Source organism: Nesoenas mayeri (genome assembly GCF_963082525.1).
Source record: "Nesoenas mayeri genome assembly, chromosome: 13".
NCBI classification, from domain to species: Eukaryota; Metazoa; Chordata; class Aves; order Columbiformes; family Columbidae; genus Nesoenas; species Nesoenas mayeri.
Window position 1 is genome coordinate 16,025,358 of NC_137550.1, and position 21,237 is coordinate 16,046,594.

A 21,237-nucleotide genomic window follows, 5' to 3' on the forward strand; every position below is an offset into this window, starting at 1 on the left:
GAAGCTACTAACTTTATTTTGCATAGCTGAAGAACACTAAAATTCAAATGAAGTTCTCTTTGACATTTGAGAAGTACAAAAGCAACAACTAAAAGCTAGACAAGCATGTACTAAGTGTGGCAGTGATGCTCATATAAACACAACCCGTATCTATTACTGCTCTCTTAAAGACACTATTCTTACTTTTGTCCTGTGAGGTAATATTTTAGCATACAATCATAATTGTGTACAGGTACCTTAAATAGTTACATGTCACTGAATAATACTAGGCAGATTTTTCAGCTGTTATGTTATGAAGAGTGTAATTAATATGTATAATGGATTCCCTATGGTACTAACTGAAGCTGCCACCACGAACATAGTCAAAGAGAAGTTAAACAATCAGTTGGGGGAAACATGACAGGGTGAAATAAGCACAGGTAGGTAGAAAGACTGTCCATCTGGCCTTCTTCCATTTCAAAATGTTACACTTACTCGAGTCCCATAAAGGAATCACTTAACCTAAATAACTCTTCCCCCCCACCTCCCAAATCTTCCTGGTAGATTAATTGGGCATCAGTGGTCACATACACACTGTTTAATGACTGCAAGGCTCAACATCCCTGTCATATGTGGGAAAACTCAATTCAGTTGAGCCATTCTTGAGAACTTGATTATAAATAAAATTATATTTTTTAAGTGAATGAACCACAAATTATTTTTTTGGAGTTGTTCCCCAGGAGTCTCATCACCTTGAAACTCCTTGATCCTCTAGAATGTGAGGTGAAAACACAGCGCATTTCACACTCTCTTTAAGCAATCACCAGCTAACAAGGATTTTAATTCAGCTTGCACTGAATTTGAACTAGCTCTGGAGGCAAGAAATGTCCCTTGTCTTATTAGAAGTTTCGTGTGCTACCAGGTCCCTGTTGGATCCTATTTCTAATTTTTATCAGATTGAATGAAACATAAAGAGAGAGTGGTTTATGACTAACTCGCACCTTGCCTAATCACTCCAAGTCTTCATACACATCTTGCGTTCACTGTATAAGGTGTAAATGTCTATACACAATGGAAGCCAAGTGAGAAGTAGAGCTATATTCTTTTGTTATGTGTGTTAAAATACAATGATTTGTGAGTCTTGTCAGTGCATGTTCTTACAAATATAAAAGCACTCCAGTCCAAAAGCCAGTATGATCAGCAAAGTACTAGGAAAAGAAGAATGTTTCCTCTGTCTGTAATGGGAATATACTGTTACTGGGACTTAGTTAAACTGCAATGATCACCTACAGAAGCTAAAAATACGTGTTTTATTGGTACATAAGCACCCATTAAGACTGAAGTATTCATTATTTAAACAGAATCACCGATTGCTGGTAGCTTTAACTGAAATTGCCTTTCCTCAAAGAGCCAGGACATCTATATAGCAACTTTCCTAATTCAATGATAAATGGTTGAGTGTTGCTGCTAGTGCCCTAGGATTTAAGAACTTCTCATAAAATGCCCTGGAAATTGCTCCCTGGTAGCTTGCTCATCCTTCACGGAGCCCTACTGTAAAGAGCAGAAACATACGTGTGTATAAGTGTGAGAGAGATGCACACACAGAGTGAGAAAGAGCTCTTAATCAACGGGATGGCAAAGCCTTGATACATAGGTGCAAGATATTTCCATATGTCTAGAAATCATTTGGCACATTCCTAGTTCTTTCCCCCCTGTCAGAACTTCTCAGGGATTGCAATTAAAAATCACAATCTTTTTAGCATGTACAAACCTCCCCAAGGCTAGGAGCACTTTGTACGTAATATGATTGTGATATTATTTGGCAGTTATTCGTAGACAACACATTAATTTATGGAAACTGGATGAAACTCGGGGAGTGCAATCATTAGGGACACATGAGAAATTGAAAGCTTTCCTCAATGATATTGACCTTTTTATAGCTATGATTAGGGGCAACTTGAATTCTATTATCTCTTTCATCACTCCTCTTACTGCCCTAGTCCTTTTAGTGATTGCACACAACTTTGTTAAACTTGTATTTTCAAATGGATATAAAAAAAACTTACTTTACAGGAATGTTTCTCAATTTTGTCTTTTCAGCAGCCTGTAAACAGAAGAAGGGTGGGGGAAACAAAGAGTTAAGTGACACACCAAAGCACAACCAAGCCGTGAGCAAATATCAACCCATGGATGCTCTTCAGCCGTGCACACCCAAGCAGCCCCGACCGAGGCAGGGGGGTGCTGGAGCCAGACCCTTTCAGAGGGATAGTGCTACCAGTTTTAAATACTTCTGCCCCAGTTTGTGCTATCAGTGTGGTTTGTTTGTTTATAATGGCCACGAGTGTTTAGGAACTGCTCATTCAGTGTGATTACTTCATTTCCCGCTCTGAGGTCTGGCCCCTTTGTCACAAGCTATCTGTCCATATCTGGAACAACAGGGAAAAATAAAGGGAAGAATGGACTCCGTTTCCCGAACAGTTTTTATTTGCCAACAACAGAAAAGGGCAAAGGATGACCAAATGTTCAGATCAATTTCCTCTTGTGAAACCTTTGAGAAAACACACTCCAAATCATCTGAATGAGTAAATCTTTGGGCCTCTCGGCCTGCACCACCTCAGACATGGAGCCTGGTTCCAGTTTATTGCTGAACCCATTGATCTGTGTACAGTCCATTTATCATTCATGAAAAGAGCCAGTGATCTTCACAGTATATTAGAAGAAACAACTCAGATCATCTGTCAACGGCCCTCTTATTTCTGTTTCCCTCTCCACGGGGATTTCATCTCCTTCGATTCTTCTTGAATTAAAATGTTGCTAAGCAACACAGCTGGGGGCACCGATGGCAGAGCCGCACCAGTCTATCACACAGCTTAAGCTGCTCGAGATTTTAGTGGAGATTTTTTTTTAAATGCTTCTGTGGCATAATTATGTAATCTGAACCAACCTTGCATCCCCCTTCTGATTTTTTTCAGAATAGGTAAATAACATTTTAATGCAAGAGGGCTTGAAATATCACATTCAGATAAACCAGTGCTGTCGTACCATTTCAGAGAATTCCTCCTCGCATTTGCAGAACAGACTGTAATAGATTTAAATGTGGAACGCGGTCAGATGGTTAGTGAGATTACAAGCACGGATAGCGGTGAAAGGCAGAATTAAGACAACTGATCCATAAACGTATTATAGTAAGGAAAGCTTTAGTGGTTAATTACCTTCTGAGATATTTTTACAAAGCCTACCAAACCTGAAGACTGGGGAGGCACTCGAATCTCTGCTATGCTTAGGGATGCAAGTAAAATGGTTCCCACACAGGAACTGCCAATATTACTGGTCCTGAAAACTGCTCACACAAACCCTTGAGGAATTAAATCCTTTATGAAAACTGACTAATTTTTGATTCTTCTTGGACCCGCACAACTGGGTTCCCAATTTTGCCAGAATGACTTTTCCTCTGGGTTCCGCCATGGCGATAGTTTTTCAAAATACCTGCCGTTTTGGCCCTTTTGCTTCCAATCATAGCCAAGTTAAAATCCATGTTTAAAATCATGAAAAAAAACCCTAATTATGAATTTAAAATTTGGGAGAATTAGAGCTGAGATGGGGCAACAGCTGGCTCCCAGTATGCTAAGAAAAATGTGTTTGGTACATTTGGATTATGCTTTCCATCTAAAAAATCCATCAATGAATGTGTGATAGGAAACAACTATATTAATTGTACAGTAGGGCCACTAAATAAGACACTTAAACCTCACGAAATGCTAAACTTAAGATTGTGCAAGTAAGTGTTACAGACCCAAACCTAATTATGCCCTCTCAAACAAGCCTATGATGAAATGAGGTCTCTGCCTCATTAGCTAGATAATGTGAGTTGTGCCTCTTTCCCAAATCTCCCTTTTTCAGCTGCCACGTGCAAATGTAGTCAGAAGTATGTTATTAAGAAACCTTTCTGAGTAATAAACTACATGTAACAACACACAAATGCTTAATTTAAAGCGGATTAAAATGCCATCAAAAATGGCATTTCGGTTTCCCAAGCCTCCCACTAAATGCCAAGTTTCACTCCCATTCTGCAGGGAACTAACATTTTTTTTCAAAGCTCATAAACAGCCTTCCACATTGGCAGAAGTTGCTTCGTTGTTGCTGTTTTGTTGTTGTGGTGGTGGTGGTTTTGTTTGTTTGTTTCTTTCTTTACTGTACAGTGACATTTTGCTTGACCCGTCAATATGCTAAATAGCTGGACTACAACAATTCTGGGTTCAAGCATGTGAAACTTGCATCTAAATCAGTTTTTCTTCCCCTGAATTATTAAAAAAATCAGTACGCAAAAACTGACATCAAAGTACAGATAAATAAAACTTAGGAGTGAAGAATGTCTAGCATCACAAGTTAATAATAATAATGCAGTTGATTCTAATACAAAGTAAAGCAGAAGATATTCTGGAAGGCATGTCCATGATGATGTGAGCTAAACTGTTTGCATGAAAGGTTAAAAAAGATGAAGATATTTCAGGGAGTGAGAACTGGCAATGTCAAAGTCATTGAATATTAAAGAGCAGAATCTAAACGGGATGTTTGATTGTTGACTACTCAGCTATGTTGATGGCAACTGTTTACCCTGAAAGAAATGTGGTAGCTTTAGGAATAAAGAATTATAGATGTATTTTATTTTCTTGGACCATGAACATTTTAGTGTATATTTTTCCTTAGATTTTTACATGGAGAATTTCCAAATGTTTTTCTCTTTGTTACTGAGATAAGGTACTTTTCCTAAGTCTTCAGAAGAGACACATGCTGGAGGGACAGTGTCCTTCACGCACATGCTTAGTCATATAGAGTTTTAAACAAATGTTGTAAGTGCTCAGGTTAATCTGTTGGACGATGAAGCATTACAAATGATTCCATTTGCCTCTAAGTGGGACCATGGTGATGTTAAACACAGCACAGAATACATGGCAGGGATGCTGTTTGAGAAAAAAAGTGCAGGATCTGACCTCCTGGTTTTATTTGTCTTGTAGGTGTTGCTCATTCATTTTTCAAAGCGTGTTTGTTGCGATCTCATAAGCAAGCCCAATGGCACAAGATAAAGAAAGGCAAAATCAAAGTGACACTGAGTAATTCTACACATTAAGCTTTGATGCAGAAACATATTGTTTGAAAATATTTGGTGTGCAGCAGGTCTGTCAATTACAGCTAATTATTTTTCTCTGATCAGGAAGAATGCAATCTTGTTTTAGGCAGGTTTCTTTGAAATGTAAGTCTTTTATATAACTTCATTATAGGAAAATACTTCTTTCAAATTACTTTTTTTTTTTTTCTGGGCTGCGTAGCTATTGACTCAAATTGTCTGTGTTGAGTAGTTCTCTCTGCTTTGATAATTAACTTTTGATCATTACTGAATTTAGCAGCTCTAGTCAGATGTGTTCATAGCCATTCTCCTCAACTATTTCAGTGTTCATCGCCTTTAATCTTTGAACAAAATGATCTCATTGAGTCTCCATCAGCCTCGCTACTTCGTTAATAATTCCTGTTTCTCATCTTCATGACTGAGTTTGATTTGTTTTAGACTTGATGAGAGCTTTTGATTATTAATTTAAGATATTTCAAAGACAAACATGTTTTAAGAGTTATTTTTTATCTTATATTCCTAGGCCTTTACAAATAAGAAACTGGTTTTAACTCCACAACGATTCCTAAACTTTACATATTAAAAGAACTACCTGGAAACAGAGCAGGTAGGAGGTCCCTAAAATATGATACATGTGCCCTGAGTGGGAGATGATGCTGCAAGAGACTGGAATGAAATTGAGCTGGTATAATGTAATATTCAATGGGTGTTAGGAGAATTACATCATGGGACCTTTGCTAATTTTGAGCTTGAAAACATGCATTAAAATAATTTAGGATTATTAGAAAAAGGAAGCCAGAGTGAACTAGACAATCATTCCGCTTTAATTTCTAATTTCCTTCAGATTTTTTCTTTCAGTTATGGCCTTTCCATAATTGTCCTCCTGCTCTCTAAGACCTTATTTTAACAGCTGACTCTTGTGTTGAAGATGAAGAAAGAAGATGATGAATACATGAAAAGCAGTAAGATACAGAGGATCATCCATCAGAGTGTATTTGCTCATGACTTTTATAACTGTGAATGACTCCTACCTCTTATGTTTCATTACACCTGATTTTGATGCTAGTTGTTCCAGCATTAGTTCAAGAACCACCTGCATTGTGCTTTACTTAATTTGCAGTGTGGATATACCTATAAACTTTTTTTGTTAGCAGGTATTTAACTATCGTACAAAAGAATAAACATGAGAATAAGCACAAACTGCTTCTACATTGAGCATAAGGAAACAAAATGTGAAAAATGATGCTTTTCTTCATCACTATCAGTTACCAGACTGGCTTTTGGTTAGAAAGCACCAGAAAAAATTACTCCAGTCAGTACAACTTTTGTACACCACAAAGACCTGAGGAGAAAGAACTGACAAGAGGCTGGCTCAGAAATATTAAAGTGAAATAACCAGCATCTGCAGAAGGCACACTAGATTTTTGGCCAAGTGTTAGAGAGGAACTGTCTACTATCCAAAGGAAAAACATATTTTCCATTGCATAATCGAAAATCCAGGATTTTCAGTGAGAAGTATTTCATTTTGATACAGTGAGATTACACAACAAGTATTTTTTAAGAATGCCTCCTCACCATCCTGATTCAGAAGGACTGATCAGCCACGTAAGACGACAATTGCTGAGCCTCAAAGAGTCTCTTAGAGTGAGACAGATGGCACTTCACGCCACTGAACGTGTTGGCAGAAGGAAGGCCTCCATCCTTTAACTTCTTCCATGAACTGCTGCAAATCTCACTCTAACAGGTTAATCTCCCAGTCTGTAACCAGCTCTGTATGCTTGGGTGAATAGCTAAGTGACTCCGCATAAGTAAGCTTACAACCCACCACGCTGTTCTCCTGTCCTGGAGGTATAGAAGAGAATCCCTGGAGACCCAATTCAACAATCCAACAAAAACAAAGAAACTTTCCCTATTAGTTGAGTTATATAGATAGTTTTATGTGTATCTATATACATCTTTGCAGATTATAATTTGTCTTGGAAATTATATCATTCTTGTATTTATGCAGAATGCTTTGCCTATGATCCTAAGCAACAAACCAAAACCCACTATGTATTGACCAAACTGTACTGTGCTGATTCTGTACTGACACAGTTAGTGCTAACCACAAGTTCTTGGGGAGGAGAAGAATGTAGTGTGCAGCAAACAAATAATCCATAATTGTGCTGGGAATCAGATAGCCCAAACTTGAGAGCTGAAGGATTAGTGATGATACATGTGATACATGCACAAATATGTGTGTTGTGGTCTTTGTTTTTTCCTATACGTCACTGGTTACACTCTCCTCTACCTGTCCCCTAATGTCAATAGAAAAGATTGTATTTCTTTCTTGCTAATTGCCTTTGACATGAAGTTGACAACCTTGTATTCGAGATTCTGTGTTCAATGTTCCAGGTCAATCTCACCTCGAGGACAAAAAGCCCAGTGTTTCTGTATTTAGGACCAGAAACAATGGAGAAGATACTCTCCTCATCATGTCATATTTTTTAAAAAATAAGCATTTTTCCTTCAGAAGCCAATCATGTGGGATGGATCAGATAAGATCAATTTTTTGAAATATCAAGTCAACAATCATGTGGTATCTATAAACCAGAACGGTTCATTGAACTCTCACTGTGTGTGAACTACAGAGAGCTTCTCATCATGGCTTTGAGCAAAGCAGTAACCTTCATGGCTTCACAGTGAGATGCTCAAGAATACTTGAAATACTAGAAATTTAATTTTAATTGGTGTAGTGCAGGCTGGGTAAAATGAAAAACAGAGCTCAAGCGACCAAATCTAAACCAGTCTGTCTGTGGGTCAGGAGTCACCTTCATCCCTGATATAAATGAACTGCTTTTAATTGCGCAACAACACAGACATATTTGGACTTCTATCAGCATTTTTTCCCAAATCCCTACATTTCCATCAGGCCAATGGTGGGAATCAAACTAAGGAAGTGTGCAAATAAAATGTGACCACTTCCCATTCTTGAAGGATTATTCTATATTTTTTTAAGAGATGGAGAAAAGAGCTACACGTGCTGAGTGCGTACTACACTCTGAGGAGTGCTTGTTGCTTGTGTAGACGTACCTGAGCTGGTTTTAAATTAGCTAGAGTGGGTATTACAAACATTATTGCTTTTGTGGCACAGGTCTCAGTTTACTCACTGTCTTGGGTGAACTTTACAATATAGACTGCTATGGCTGTCAGTGAGCAGACGTATCTCAGAGATAACACACATAACATGTACCGTTATTTCAGGCACAACCTGGACTTAAGTACCCATGTACCTTGACAGAAGAGGCTTGAAACAGTGCCTTCATTCCCCAATCATTCTGATATACGCTGGATTCTTTAAAAGATGCTTTTGATGGGAAGTTGCTAATTGTCCTAATTTTGACTCCTCCATCCAACAAAGGAGAAATTGGAGAAAGACATCAGAAATTCTACTGATTCAACTTTTGCAGTCCTAAAAAACATTTTCAAGTTGCTTTACAAAATGCTCATCAATGTCTCATGAAGTCAGGAGATTTCAGTGCTCTGACAATACCAACTGACTTGGTCATTGCAGAGTTCTGTGACAGAGAACAGAACTCCTGGCTACAGTGAGGCCAGACTTTTCATGAGAATTGCTTCATTTGAAAAACAAATATACAGTCTTGATGAGAGAAAAAGCTGTGAAAATTGTACTGAATGGTCCATGTCTAACAAAAAAATTCTAAATTGAAATTCTGGTTTGAATCATCGTTTCCTAGCAATTCTCTGTTACAAATTCACCAATAATGACCTAGGTTTAGCAGAAGATAATCTTATTTTGAAAATACAAAACATCTAGCTAGGAACAAAGCTCAGAATTTGTCTTTGTCTTATTTCATGATGATTTTTCTAAAATGTGTGTTTGATGTGTTTTATTAGCCCTCTTGACGGCTAATAAATAAAAACCCAAACCATTATTTGTTGGGTGTAGTCCATAGATGCATTTCAACATGTTATTAACACGATTGAAAATCTTGAGGAGGCAAAAGAAACAGAGAAAAGGTCAAGAAACATTTATAAGGGAAAGAAAAAGTCTTCTCTGAACTTCCCCCAAGAAATAAGCAGCAAAAGGCTCGATTCAAAGAATCTCCTGCGACCTCCCGGTGCAGCTGCCAACAGTGTCCACAGCCTGTGCAATCCTCAGTTTCCCAGTTCTAACAGGAGAGTAATTCTTTGTATCTCTATCCCTGAAACTTACCTGACCAGTGCTGATGTTTTGAGATCTTACACTGAGGTGTACTTTTAATGTGCAATGTCCCATTGTTACTTTTGCAGTGTTCACACAAGTTATAACTTGCTGTGTCAAAACAGCAAGGAGGACAGGCAGATATCTCAGAAACAGCCCTTTGTACCCCTGCTCATTTGTAGTTTATGCCCTTAGATTTTCCTTTGTGGCAAAGGCTTTTATCTCATTCTTTTGGGAGTCCAACCCGTCCTTAGCCTCTTCCCTACTCTAAATCAATGAAGACTTCTCCAGACTTGAGAAGGAGCAAAGAGTACCAGCAGTGGCTGTGTCGGAAAGATGTGAATTGATGTTGCTATTGTTCATGCCACCCATTTATTTCCCATGCAGGACTAAAGACTTGAAGGATTTTAATTTATATGGAACGTTACATTTATACTGAATGTTAAATATATTACGAACAGGTAGCAGAGGTAAACACACATGAAATAACTCTTTGATGACCTTGATCTGGTTTAGTACATTACTCAGCTGACTTAGCCAAATACTAAATTGCACAGCTCCAAAAGTTATACTTAATATTATTGCCATGAAATCAGTAATTTTGTAAAGTAGGCACGCTCTCTGTGAGAGCACACTGCCCAAATCAATTGCACTGTCACAGTGTGGTCCTCACCTGTCCCTACGAGCGGGCAGAAGGTCTGTTCTGGGAAGATTCATCCTGCTGGCACAGAATGGAGCACCTCCAACCCCAGCAAACCTTGCAGTGGCAGATGCATTTATCGTAAGAAAAATTAAGGTGCTTAGTTCTCATTACTGTTCTCTATCTGGAATATCTCCAGGGGAGATCAACTTTCACTTCTTCTCCCCCTATTCTGGCTGACAGAAGCTAATTACTGGATTTATCATGCCCTTTTCATCACCTACTTTACACGTGTTCTGCCCACCTATGAGTCCCGCCACTCAGACTTTTGCAATCCCCTCCAGTCTCAAAGCCAGCACTAGCACTGTCCTCTACTGCTGTGAAAAACTCCCAGGAATTTAGATTTTGAAGTTCACAGATGTTTGCTTGGGCTTCTGTAAAAGAGTGACACTGCAGATGGCCAATGCAAGAAAGCCAGACACTTTCTTTACCACAAGGCATGCGTGATAAAAATCACACTCTCCTTTTGAGGAGAAAAGGGAGATAAATGTTTCCTATGTGGTCGGATTAGTAAGTGTCGAGCACTAAGATGGCCCACAGATACCAAGACTTTAGATTTATTTTTACAGGACAATATGGTCAAGTCTGGCTTTTCTCTTAACAACAGCAATGCTGATGTTGATTATCTCACCTGCTGCTGCCTCTGCTTGCTGCCAAAACAATACAGGGCTTTTACATAAGTGGCATACATAGCAAGAGGCCCTGAGGAAATACATTTTTCCTTCTTGCTTATAATAAAGACTCCTTTGCAAAAAAATTTGAGCACAAAGCATGCACAGACACAGAGTACATGACCCATCCTATGGACTGAAAGCTGCATCTCCTTCCTCCCTCCCACCCCAAAAAGGCTGGCAGATCTCCAGCATACCATCCTTACAGCTGTACTGAGGAACAACTGGCTTTCCACCTCTATTTAATTAGTGATGGAGGCATCATGTCTTTTTAAGCTTCTCCTTCAGGTGTGTGATGTGTGATGGTATGGCTCACAGAGCCTGGCTGCTTCAGGTTGGTGGTATGAAAAACTAACCTCAAGAGAAGCACCTGTTTAAGAGTGCTGAGGGGCTATGAAGTGCCTGCTTACTTGTGGGGAAATGAGGAGAAGACTCCTTCCAGCTTTTTTTATCCATCTAATCAATTATGGCATTTCCTTCCCCCTTCATTAGGGCTGCCTGCCTGCCACTATTTTCTTTTACTGTATTATTATCTCTGCTATGATGTTTTTGAGACACCGGGCTGCCAGCGTGTACTAGGCAACCCATGGAAAAGGCAAGTTGGTGAGAGGCACATGGCTCATCCAGCCCTGTGGACAGAACACTGGAACAGGCTGCCCAGGGGGGTTGTGGAGTCTCCTTCTCTGGAGACATTCAAACCCGCCTGGACACCTTCCTGTGTAACCTCATCTGGGTGTTCTTGCTCCGGTGGGGCGATTGGACTGGATGAGCTTTTGAGGTCCCTTCCAATCCTGAACATTCTGTGATTCTGTGCTGGTCTGGGCAGCTGCTGCCCCTGAGCCCAGGTAGGAGCAGGGCTGCAACCTGCAGGGGCAAACTCACTGTTGTTGATCTGCTGCCCTGTGCACTCTACAGCAACCATCTGTCCTCAGGGTTGTATTAATCCCCTTCCTCACTGATGGATGACCGTCACAATAACAAGACGTGTGGGAACAATTATGTGAGATTCTGTGAATTTGAACAAGTTAAAAGCTTTGGGTAACATTGTGTTTTAGTGGTATGCCATGTTTTCACCCATAACAACAGCAAGCTCAGCACAGATCTCATTGTGGTTACTGAAAGCTTCTACAGATAATAAACGAATAACTGATACGAACCTACGTCATTACCATGTGAATTATGACCTTAGACATGTCAGCCATCAAATCTCTTATTACCAAAGATTTGCCTAACAGAAGCCAGAGTATCCATTTTACACAGCTGATGATATATGATTGTTTCAACTTGTATTGTGCAAAATAAAATGATTTGAATATCAATTAAAATGGACTGAGGTAGCAAGAAGAGACATATCTTCACAAAAAGATTTTTCATGCTTATAGACTGACAAGGCTGGAGAATGATTCTATTATCATAATAGCTTCTGTTTTCATTAATGGCTTAATGAAAACATTTCCCTACAATTACAAAACATGACTGCAGATCTTAAACACTGGAATGTGGGTTCTTTATCAAAACACATGCTGCTGTGGCTACAACTGATGCTGCATCACTCTGGGATTTCAATAGAACCCAATGACAGATAAACTGTTTACATTAAAGGACTCCATCAAAGTTATTTTGCACCTAGTTTCATCCTAATCCATCTGATTTTTCTATAGCTTTGACAAGATGACCTCTCTCACTGTGTGTGCAGTATTGATGTCATTACTGAAGAGCTGTTCTTCAGCCTTTCTGCTGATAACAAAGTAAATGGAAATGTAGAGAAACCTTGGGGAGGTAAACGGCTTGTTCAGGATCCAGCTAAACATGGGAAAAAATACAACAGGAAAGGGTATCTACTGTTGCAAGGAAAGTGGTCACTGTTCCACTTTAAAAAGAGTTTGCACTATATGATGAAGGCATACTGCATCTTAGAATTACATCAACTTTCAAAAAATTTACCTTGAGTAAAGGCTTTGAAAGCTCAGTATGTATTGTAAGAATCCAAAGCTCAGCCTACGGCTGATCACCTTTTTAGACTCAGCTACAAAGGCAAAAATTTTGTATGTAATTACCTGATACTAACCTAGTGAAAAAGAATTATGTTTGTCTAAAATACAAATGATAGAGCAGGGCCATGGATTATATGCATGTCTTGTGTTTGTATGGTTATCAGAGAAGTGGCAATAAAGCAGCAATCATTAAGGGAAGGAGAAAAAAAAATAGAAAAGAAAACAACCTTATTGATTTGTTCTGCCAAAAACACTACATACATAAAATACTGAAAATGGAGCAGGTCTGTAACTAGTATCAAAGTTTCTTTGGTTCAAAAACACACAGAACACTAGCAATGTGCTTTAAATTAAGTACACATTTCAAAGGTTAACAGGACTGTTCCTTAGGCAGAAGAACAAAGAGGAGCTGGTTAAAGAAAATTGGGTACACTACAGCTACTTAAAATACTGTATCCAGGCACAACTCATTCGGATGCTTTTGAGCTCAAAGCTAATTTGAATTATACAGAGGTGCTTTAAAGAACAAAAATACTAGCCTGTGTTTTATCTATGCTCTTTTAGCTGAACTGAGCTACTAATTAAAAATCTTCACTGCTCTTCCTAATTTCTGGTGTATTTTTTTATTAATAACAGAGTAATAAAGCCATAGAAAAGCTCTGTCCTTCCTCACAGAAGAGTGTTAACATTAGCATCTCAGAAATGCCTTGGCATCTAATGGTCTTACTAATACCATGTCTGTCATCTGCCTTTACTGTATCTCTCATAGCCAATCTAACAATAATGTGCAGCAGAACTTCTGAATGCAATGCTGATCCATATGCCAACGTTCCTCAGTGACAATACTACAAGAGTTTACAATCCAGGTAATGCTTAAATGTAACAGTATCTCTCAAATAATACATTAAACAGATGTGTACCTGGTATTATAAATATGTGACCTAAAAATCTATTGAGTTGGTCAGCATGCATATTAAAAACCATTCAAGTAGGCAAAATTGTGGATAACTTAAAACTTTAAAGACAGCAATTTTAATAAAACTGTCAATACAATTTTCTTTGTAAAAACATTTGAGACTGATTATGCTGCTTATATTGAAAGAGAAACACAAGGTCTATATCTTTAGATCTTGTATTGAACTGTGAGCAGAGCATCAATAACTGCTTCTCAGCTGTAAATGAAAATTGATTCCAGATCTAACCCATCGTTTTCTGTGTGTTTTTAATCCCAAATCACCCGCAATGAGACGTAAGAATCAGCATTTTGATTACGGGACAAAGCATGTGTCATATGGCCAGCTCCAAAGTGTCTACACTGCAGATACTGGGGAGTGTGTTTACATGTGTTTGATGGAGGTGATAACCACGCTCTCCCCAAGCGAGGCCCAGACAGTGATGACGGGAGTTTGCAGCTGGAGTGGAGTGACTTGTAACTTGCCTCATGCTCTGTTGCAAAGATCAATATGGTCCAGAGCTTTACAGATCAACCTTTCTTTCCATTTCTAATCCCTTCTCTTTAAAGAGACAGGGCAGAAGTTGCCAAAGTGTGAAGGCACTGCCAGTGTAATGCCTGAAGGATAGAGCAGAGCTATGCTGCTCCACTTTGCAAGGCCATAGTGTGCGACAAAAATCTAAAGGAGAGATATGTACAGTCATTCATTCAGGAAACCTAAAAAACTGTGGGATTCTTTCATGTAATGTGTATAACTTTGTCTGTACTCTCTATTTGTAATAAAAGAGGCAACCATACATGTGTGGGATACACAGGAAAGGTGAAGGTTTCCCTTAAAGTGCAGGGCGTTTAAGAAAGATGCTCGGTGTGCTTCCTGTTCAGACAAGTCACTTATTTGTTACATTATTGGAAGTGTTCATGTTTGGAATCCCTAAATATACAGATCATAATCTGTTTCTTAAGAAGATATTTGGAAAAGCTTAGGAGATCTGAATCAATTCTAACTACTCCGAGTGAGACGAAGCTCAAACTTCCAAGAAAGTATTTTCTATGCATTATAAAATTTTGAGAAACCACACGAATGGTCCTTATTGTGTTCTCTTGTCTGTCCACTGATTATACCATAAACAGAATTACTGGAAAGTCCCATGGAGTTTTGGTGCAGTCTGAGGCTTCCTACAGCTTGGGTACATCACCACCCAACACAGACTCGGGCTGCAGCCCCTGAAGTGGGAGCAATGTGACACTGCTCTTGAACATCGCACTGCCTTTGGTAAGAGGCACGTGAGTACCACACAACGGCAAGGATGTTTTGAGAGCTGTCAATACTCCACTGTGCAGTGTAGACACAACCATGTCTTTCCTGCTTGGGATTAACATCAGAGATGACACCTATTCAAGTCAGCAAGGGCTTTTCTTCTGATGTCAGCAAATGCTGGTCCAAGCATTTGCTGCTTCTTTCAGTAATGACACATGATTTCATTTTAGCAGCGTAAATTGTATATATTTGGAATAACCCTACTGAAATCACTAGAAAATCACTGCTGCAGGAAAACAAAAGTAACTCGTACCTGATAATATAGTTCTGTTTCTATATTTTGGGCATCTCATTATCACAATGTCATTCTACAAGACTATTTGGGCAAGTTTCCAATAGATTAGGAAACCTGCTGGGTTCATAAGCCAACATGATTGTACAACAGAGCATTGCATTGGTTTTGATCCTTTGGCTTCAGATGAGAGTGCAAATCTATCTTGGTGCTATAAAATACTGACTTGTATAACTAAGGGATCAACTTACATCAGAAGGTAAATCTTTCCTGGCATGACCCTCAAGAGCAGATTAGGGAGGCTGAAGGAGAACATTTAGGTGGTTTAAAAATTAATAAGATAGATCAACTTATAATTAATATTTCCTAGTGTGAACAGACGATTTTAAGCTGAATTTTACCATTACCTTCCTGTCTGTTGCAGCTGTTTACACAGTTGAACCTATTGCATATGTAAAGTAACATGAAGGATGAATTTAAAAAAAAATCTTTTTTTTTCTTTTTCCTGATAAGAATGTTAAAAATATGAATTTTACCAGCTTTATTTCCCAGTATTATCCATAAATATTTCTAAAGTGGGAAGGATAGAGAATGACATGAGCCAGTTTACTGAAAATGATTCTTCATTAGTGTCCCAAGTACATTGAGAGACTTTCTGTATTGATTTACAGCTACACACTGAGGGTCTTCCCTCTCACAAATGGGAATCTCTGGTTTACTACGGATGGACTCCCATTCTCTTACTCACTGACTGGAACAAAACTTACAGATCCAACGTTCTTGGGTGCAATTGTGCAAATAACCTGCAAAGTGCAAACCAACTCTGCAGTTGCGATAGTGGTTTGATGCGGTTGTTTTACACTCACATCCAAGACGGTCATTGATTTCAGAAACCGATTGTGAAACACGTGGAAATGGTTCCTCGGTTAGTTTGGCACAATGGTGGGCAGAAACTCAGAGCACGTTTAGCTATTCCTGGGTGATACCATATGTGGCATCTTATTCCAAGGCTAGTAAATCACATTTAATTTAATCCACTTCACAAAGTTAATTCAGCAAACCTGACAAAATGCATTCCTATTTAAGAATAAGTGTCCTTCCACAGAGGATCTATGCACAAGACAGATTTAAGCTAATGGATTCTACAGCACCTCCAAATGCTTTTGATGCAAATATAGTAAACCAACATGCAATCACATTCAACTGATGAAACAATCTGGTCAGATTATATGGTCTATGCACTCATGTCAGATGTATCTACCTGTTCATTGTCATCTTCATCACTGCTGAGTTTCAGATCATCCTCAAGCATTCTGAAAAAAAAAAGAGAGACAATACAGAATTACGTTCAAGGAATTAACTTCATACACAATGGGCTGAATCTTCCCTTCAGCAAAGTCAGGGGAAAACTCCTGTTCAATTCAACAACACCAAAATCAGATCTGTGATAAGTAAACTGATTACTATTCTGTGTATGTATGTATTAGACCTTCTATGTGATGCTAAGTAAGAACAAATGACTTTTGGACTCATCCATCATAAATTGGGTCAGTCAGGTCCTCTTTCATGTTGTCTTTTATTGGCACATTGTCTCATGGTGATTAGTCCATATACACCTATGGGTATTTCTAAATCAGAAGGTGGCAGGGAAAGTCAGCTTTGAGACTGTTAACGACTGAGAAAGAGTCCTCCATGTTACACTCTTGATCTAGGCCATCACTGATCTTTGAGGCCAGCAGTAATCCCCACCTTACGAAACTGTGAATGCAGAGTGGAGAACAGCAAGACAAGGAGGAGCTTGTCTGAGGTTTGCTGGGACCTTATTCTTGTTAGTATCTAAAGGCAGACCAAACATTTTCCAAGCTAGGAATCCTTTAGTTCATATCCCTTCCCCTTCTTGCCCCCCTCTTTTTTTAAATACAGGTTGATGCCACATGACCGTTCTTGACCCTTGGTTAAAGAGGAAGGAAACTCCTAAAAGACATGGCTGTCTCAATGCCTTCTTCCTTTTCTTTGGCAGAAGAAAGAGTTGAATAATGAATATTATTATATTAACACTCATACTGCATTTTTTTTTCTTAATGCGAGACTTAAGCATGACAAAACACACGGGGTAAGAAATCATATTATTTGCTGTTACATCCTTGCAGAAAAGGCCTCATCTTTCCAGGTCTGTTTACCTAGAGAGACATGACTAGCAGCCACCAAATACATTCCCGTAGAGCTTCCCATAAATTCACGTTTTTATCTGGTGGTCCTCCTCAGAGCTGATACTCCTTTGAGCACACTTGTACCTCATATCCATCTTTTCACCTTGACAAATTCTCTTATCACAGGATGACGTATGAATGAATTGGCACATCTCTCCCAGATCCGCTGTGACAGCCACTAAAATTGCAGAGTTTCCTTTCTCCCAGCCTGAGCTCCTTTACCCACGGCAGGAGCCTTACAAATTGCAATTACTGTTTCCTTTCTGCCTTGATGGAGACTGAAGTCTATGATTTTTTATTGTTAGCCTTTAAATAACTGTAGCAATCAATGGATGTTCTGTTAGGGAGGGCTTTTTTTTTTCGTTTGAAGACCACCAGTAAATCATGGAAGCCTCCTGGCATCAGGAATTTTAAAGAGGGGACAATAAACCCAACGTGGAAATATCAGGAGCTTCGAAGCTCTGCTGATGCTCTTAAAAAGAGAAAGTGCAAGGAGGTCTTTACACTGGTTTCTAAGTCATCTGTCTTTCAGTGACCTCTGTTGTCGGGCAGCTCAGTGGTTACAAAGTATCTGGACACATTACTACTAGTCATTAACATCTTGATAAATGGCAGATGCCTTCCTGTAGTATGTGAACCCATAAAAGTAAGACTGTAGCATGGATAAAGAATCTTCCAAAAGTAAGAATTTATGGTGGGCTGGATGCCAGGTGCCCACCAAGCTGCTCTATGACTCCCCTCCTCAGATGGACGGGGAAGAGAATATACAACAAAAGGCTCGTGGGTTGAGATAAGGACAAGGAGATCACCCACCAATCACTGCCATGGGCAAAACGACTTGACTTGGGGAAATTAATTTAATTTATTGACAATCAAATCAGAGTAGGGTAATGAGAAATAAAACCAAATCTTAAAACACTTCCTCCCCACCCCTCCTTTCTTCCCAGGCCCAACTTCACTCCTGATTTCTCCATCTCCTCCCCCTAAGCAGTACATGGGGACGGGGAATGGGGGTTGTGGTCAGTTGATCACACGTTGTCTCTGCCGCTCCTTCCCTCTCAGGGTGAGGACTCCTCACTCTCTTCCCCTGCTCCAGTGTGGGGTCCCTCCCACAGGACAGAGTCCCCCATGAACTTCTCCAACATGGGTCCTTCCCATGGGCTGCAGCTCTTCACGAACTGCTCCAGCATGGGTCCTTTCCATGGGTGCATCCCTCAGGTGCATCCCCGGGTCCCCCACAGGCTCATGACTCCTGCAGCTCCCCTGCTACTAAAACCTTCCCATGCAAACCCACTACAGACTTTTTTTGCAGGAAATATTAATCTTTAGAGGCCTGGATTTTGGTGATGAACAGGTACTTCTAATGTTGTTTATCTGGCAGACACATTCATTGCTTTCCCCAGTGTCATTACTTGCTGCGCTATTCCCGATGTATGGCTCACTCTGCCCACAGCTCTAGATTGTTATCTGCGAATCTCATCACACACCAGGACAATATCCCCAGGAAATCAAGACCATCTTCATACAGGACTATGTAATTCTGACTCCCAACTCTAATTCAATCCTACACTCCTAACTTTTAAGCCTACATCTCATTTTAATTTGTAAATTATCTACTGCTTTAAAGCAGCACTGCTAGATAATGTGGTCTATTATTATTTTGAATGCAGATCTAAGAGGACATAATGCAAAGGATCTTTTCATGAACAATACCCCAAAAAGCCCAAAGGGTGGAGTTTTTTTGTTTGTTTGAGTTTTTTCCCCCAGCTATTGCCTTTTTAAAAAAATATTTGTTACATGTTAAATTTCTTTTTGACATATCCTGTTAGAAATAAACCTAAAAGCACAAAGGAAATTCCATATTGAATAAATAGAAAGAACAAAGAAGAAAACATAAAAAAGATAAATGAATACACTTACTAAACTAACCAAACAGTCATCCGAAATGGTTGATTAATAACTGTCCTCATACAGCCTATACTGCAGACACTTTCCAACAAGTACAGTAAGCACAAGACATGTTTATTGAATATTGAAAAATAGAAAATGGATATAAAACATGATTAGTAGGAAGGACAACTGTTAGAGTTGGTTTCAGATAAACTAAATTTGCAGGATTTATGAGTTCCCTTCAAGAGACAAATGGATGTTTAGGCGACTAGGGAGATGAAAAAAATTGGATTTTGATATTTCTTTAGCAGTTCCAAGCTTATCACTTGGAGTATATAATTCTTCTTAGCCTGTTCTGCTAAATGAAGAATATGTCACCCCATTCAGTTACAAAATTCAAAGGTTAAACAACTAAACCACACAGCTTCTAAAATGCATCACACTCCCCTGGCAGATGGAATAATTAAAGAGAAAACAAGTATGGTATCAACAATAAATATATGGTAGCTGGAGAACTGAGGGAATAAATTAAAAATACACAGGATGTGCAAATGAAAGTAGAACACTAGTGAATTCAAATAACCTGCTCCCAGAGGATATTGGTTGGAAGAGGTAATATTTTACAGAAAGTGGAGGACTAGAGGGTCTTCCACAATTTTAAAATGGGATTAATATTCTGAAGACATGGGTCACAGTAGCTTGTACTGTTTAATGTTTCTATTAACTCTCATTTACAAGCAAGTAGCATCTGATCACACTTGCAGCCTAACAAGGGCTTTAGAAGATCACTAGCAACCTTAATCCAAGGTGACTATTTTACTATCATATCTAGAACCCATTCCAGCTTCAAAGCCCCGAGACAGAAGAGCTGTATCTACAGCTCTCTCACAGACTGTCTGGACGGTGTGAACATGAAATTAGTCCCTCTTGAGTGAGAGATCCTCATATGCATCTGAGCTGTTCTACTCTATGTAATCGGTAACCTCAGAAACACTCAGACTGGAGATTACAGAGTATATTTGTTAAGAAGATCGGGACAGCTATTAATAAAGGCCAATTTGGCAGATATGTTAAAGTTATAATGAATCTCTCAATGAGGGCAAATCAAAGAGAAAACTGCCTGTATCAGAAAGCTATCTCCAGAGGAGTTATGAATGCATTTTATTTCCTATTCTTCTCTGACCCAGCTGACATTATTATTGAATATACATGTACTTGTTTGTCTTTTCATCCATAGCTAATGCCAAACACCACTTTAGGGAAAGAGTGGGATTAAGTAGGATTTTTTATTTCATTATTAGAGCAATGCCATTTACTGTAACAGTTGAAGTTGTGTCAACACATTTTTTTTGTAATCTACAACTTTCAGAGGTTTATAATTTGGAATATGAAATTATTGCAAAGCAAGAACATTGGGACAAAGCAACACATTTATCTGTGGTGTAAGTAGGGGCAATCTCATTGACTGACTACATTATCCACTTCCTCCAGGGATGAATCTGCTCCCAAAGCAGATTGTTCCTACATTACAAATTTAACTAGACAAGTGGCTTTCTTAGGATGAGTTCTGTAAAAATCTCACTAGAAATAGTAACAACAAAATATTATTTTTAGAAGTCTTTAACTTGTGCTGGGCCTCAGAAGATGATGAGATGGACCAAAATCAAAATGAGCTATTTCTGTAACCATTGATTATGATTTTGGTGTAGCAAGCTAAATTTTTGTCTTCTCTCTTTCAATCTCCACACATTTGCCAAAAATATCATTAAAAAATATGCCATGAAAATAAACCAGTTTAAACATAATCAGAAACCCCTGTGTATCTAGTCTCTTAACAGACATTGTCAAAAGATTATGCAAGTCCCACCATGGCTTCTGTTTCTCAGTGGGACAAACTCTGTTTTAAACCATTTTCCTCTCCATGCTCAGCATGAATGAGTCACAGAGTCCCTCTGGCCACTC

General features: G+C 39.0%; 1 protein-coding gene across 1 annotated transcript in view; it reads right to left on the minus strand.

Moving 5' to 3' along the window:
- AFF2 (ALF transcription elongation factor 2) overlaps positions 1 to 21,237 on the minus strand; it is a gene marked incomplete at its 3' end in the record, with an annotated part of 325,091 nt that overhangs the window by 68,886 nt on the left and 234,968 nt on the right. Inside the window, exons 8-9 of the mRNA XM_080352396.1 lie at positions 16,437 to 16,488; positions 2,046 to 2,083 (exon numbers count right to left, since the gene is read on the minus strand). Of these exons, the coding sequence (XP_080208522.1) occupies positions 2,046 to 2,083; positions 16,437 to 16,488 (90 nt within the window). The remainder of the gene's footprint in view (positions 1 to 2,045; positions 2,084 to 16,436; positions 16,489 to 21,237) is intronic.